Genomic DNA, 3,377 nt, shown 5'->3' on the forward strand with positions numbered 1-3,377 from the left:
TTGCCATTTAAAATGCTGAGGATTAGAGATGTCCTACTCTTCTGCCTAAGGAACCCTGGTGGTGCTGTCGGGAAGCTCTGAACTGCTAACTTCAAGGTCAGGGGTTCCAAGGTCAGCTGCTCCATAGAGAAGGATGAGGCTGTCTGCTCTTACAAAGATTTACAACCTCAAGAAACTCTATACAGGGTCCCTATGAGTCGAAATGGACTTGCTGGCAGTGTGTACCCCTCTTGCCTAGAGCAGAAAGCCCCTTTATGATACACCCTATCGTTTTTACTGTAACTCCTTAATGGAGAAGACAGTGCATCACTCTGTAGTCTGTTCCCCTGCAGGACAGCTCTCGGCACCAAAAAGTCCTTCCTTATCTTGTGCTGAAATCCTTGTATCCTTCTCATCCGAGCACTTAGGTCTTCTCATATTCAAGGAGTGTGGTTGTCATCCTGGTATCTTCTCCTGTTTCAGTCTAAACCCCCTTCCTTCACCAACCTTCTTAATGATATAGTTGCAATCCAGACCACTCTTCTCTGAATGAATCTATCAATATCTGTCTGCAAAGAACCAGGAAAACAAACCAGGCACAGTCAGACTAGTGCAGACTACAGTGAGGATTTCGTTCTTTTTTAAATACATGTTCCCATAATTCCACTAGTTACTTCAGAGCGCTCAGAAATTGTGACTCTTATTTGGCGGGTGAATAAAACCACCAAGTTACTTATCTCACAAAAACCTTTCATATTATGTTCCCGATGGCAATCCTATGCTTAAGAAATGACTCTTTACTCATGTAAATGTGCAGTGTCACCTTTCTTTTAAGAAATATATATCATCTTATTGGCTTCCACCCGTGTTCTATTTGAAATAATACCGAACCTTGATTTGACATCCAAAGTATTCTCTGTTCCCTCTCACATGGATGTCCACCATGAATATCACAAATGCGGTTACAAAACAAAAATGTTAGACCTTCTTTTCTTTGGTGAAAACAACCCAAGTGTCCATTAACAGATGAATAGAGAAACAAAATGTGGGGCATGCATACAATGCCCTAGAGAAAAAAACATGTCTGATACGTGTTATGACATGGATAAACCTGGAAAGCATTACGCTAATCAAATAAGTCAGGTACAAAAGGATAAATATTATACAACCACAGAATAGGCAAATTCACGATCCCTCTGGGAGCAGCGTGGGTGTTAGCTGTCCCCGGAGCTGTCTGGAAGAAGAGTCCTGGGATACTGGTTTCAATCTGACTGACTGAGGAAAGGTGCTGCTTTGTGTAGGTTTTAGAAAGTAGAGGGAGGTAACATACCCAAGTAATTGTGGAACTAGTAATGGATAATTTGGAAAAATTATGGAAATCTTTTCTTGAATACTAAAATTGTTATTTTCAGTATGGACCAAACTGGTTTTGAAACATCAAGTTTATTTAAACCCTTAACTTTCTATAATTAACATCCCCCCCCCTTTTTTTTTATCCCCCTTTTTGACAACCATATTTCAATAGTGAAAGTGTATTATCCATGATTCCTTCGCTGGGTCATAAAACGAAGATGGCTAAATGAGAGGGTAGAAGAAATGTAGGCATACCAGTAGCCCTCCTGTATTATGGAAAATAATGAGCATTTTTATGAAATATTATTCTACAAGTAGATAACCAAGAAATCAATTTAAAACATCTTATTACTTAGATGAGAATGAAATATACATTCAAAGCAACTGTCAACACAACTGGGTACTCCCTAAATTACAGGAAAAATTGAAGAAGGTGATAAATATTTGGAGGATTATGATACAAATGATTTTGTTGTATAAAAATTGGAGATACATTCCTACAATAAAAAGAAAAAAAAACAATAGGCAAATTCATAGAAACAAACGTAGATGAATGGTGACCAGGGGCTGGGGACAGAGGAACTTAAGGAAGGTACTGCTCAGTGGGTAGTTTCTGTTTGGGGTGATGAAAACATTTGAAAGTGGATCATGGCGATGTTTGCACAATACGATGAATGTACAGCGTGTAATGAGCTGTCCACTTAAAAATGGTTACAATGGTAAATTTTGTTATATACATCTTATCACAATAATTAAAAACACATATACCTTGTACTTGTTCATCCAGCTTGTTGATAACAGTAGTATTCAAGGAGAGACCAAAAGCATAAGCATGCCCGCTAAGACCTCCTTCTAGTTACTACCAATACCGTCTACTGCATTTGGCACAGACATTTAACTTGCTATCATAGATTTACTCACGCTTTTCACCACCCCCGAATGCTTATTGGTGTCTGATAGGCATTACATGAAGCAGCCTGAATGCTTAACTCTTCCAACTAGTACTAAGAGGCTTCTGCAATCTCATTGCACTCTATCCATCTAAATTCATTCTCCATTAACCTCCAACACTTTAATCCACTCCAATTCAGTCAGACTGGGGATCTGATACCATCATGCTATGCTATGCCAGGCACCCTTCCTCAGCACAAAATATCCTTTCCCCTCATTATCCATCCTGGACCCAACCTTTGGGTCCAGCTTAAGACTGAAGTCCACAATCAGTGTTGCCAACAAATCTGTTTTTACCATATATTAACTTTTTCTCAAGCTGGACAACGAGTCTTTAAAATTGGTCCCTTTCATTTCTTAGGTGAATATCTTATCATTCCACTAAGACTTCAAGTCCAATTTCCCCAGCTGGAGCACAGGGTAGGAATGCAACCTGACCCAAACCTTTCTTACCCACCTCCTCTCATCTTTGACCCCTTCTCCCTCTGCACATACTCTCACCTTTCTTCCCGCGCTCGAGGGCTCAGGAGCCTGCTGGGGTCATCATCATGGCTGCTCTGCTGGCTGCTCTGCTGGCTGCTGAGGAAAGACACAGGATAGAATCTGTTAACATCCAGCTCCTTTCTCAACCCTGGGGGAGGTTATGGAGACATCAAACGGACAGAGACATGGCATTGCAACACCTTAAAGCTACAGACTCCCCCAAGTAAGCTTAGCATAAAGCAGGGTGCTCACACTTTTTCAGCATGCGAATTACTTATAACATGATCAAGTCAAAAAGATCTACCAACTACAAACATCCAAAACATATATATTTATTTATTACATATCCATAAATGCATTGAGAATTCTTTATATGTACAATGTATGTTTATGTACCTTGCATAACCACATGAATCCATATTGCCCAACACAACACAATTAACTATGTACATTTTTTGTCATGACCAGTGCTGATGACTTGCACTGAATGGCATGAGCCAGGGATCCATAGTCCAGACAGTAGCTGCTGACAGCCAGCCTCAAGCACACTTCCAAATGATCATCAGTCATGGTGGAACGGTACTTGGACTTAATCATCTTTATGTGGGAAA

General features: G+C 40.2%; 1 protein-coding gene across 5 annotated transcripts in view; it reads right to left on the reverse strand.

Annotated features, from left to right (window-relative positions):
* Window positions 1–3,377, reverse strand: part of GRAMD1B (GRAM domain containing 1B) — a 235,476-nt gene that overhangs the window by 168,005 nt on the left and 64,094 nt on the right. For 3 of the 5 annotated variants that reach the window (XM_030886982.2, XM_045295118.1, XM_045295125.1), the window contains exon 2: window positions 2,785–2,862. In XM_030886982.2, coding sequence (XP_030742842.1) covers window positions 2,785–2,862 — 78 coding nt within the window. The remainder of the gene's footprint in view (window positions 1–2,784; window positions 2,863–3,377) is intronic. The other 2 variants (XM_045295120.1, XM_045295119.1) reach the window with 1 other exon arrangement.

Source organism: Echinops telfairi, unplaced genomic scaffold, assembly GCF_000313985.2.
Source record: "Echinops telfairi isolate 266 unplaced genomic scaffold, ASM31398v2 ScPeMD7_5167;HRSCAF=5991, whole genome shotgun sequence".
Lineage (NCBI taxonomy): Eukaryota > Metazoa > Chordata > Mammalia > Afrosoricida > Tenrecidae > Echinops > Echinops telfairi.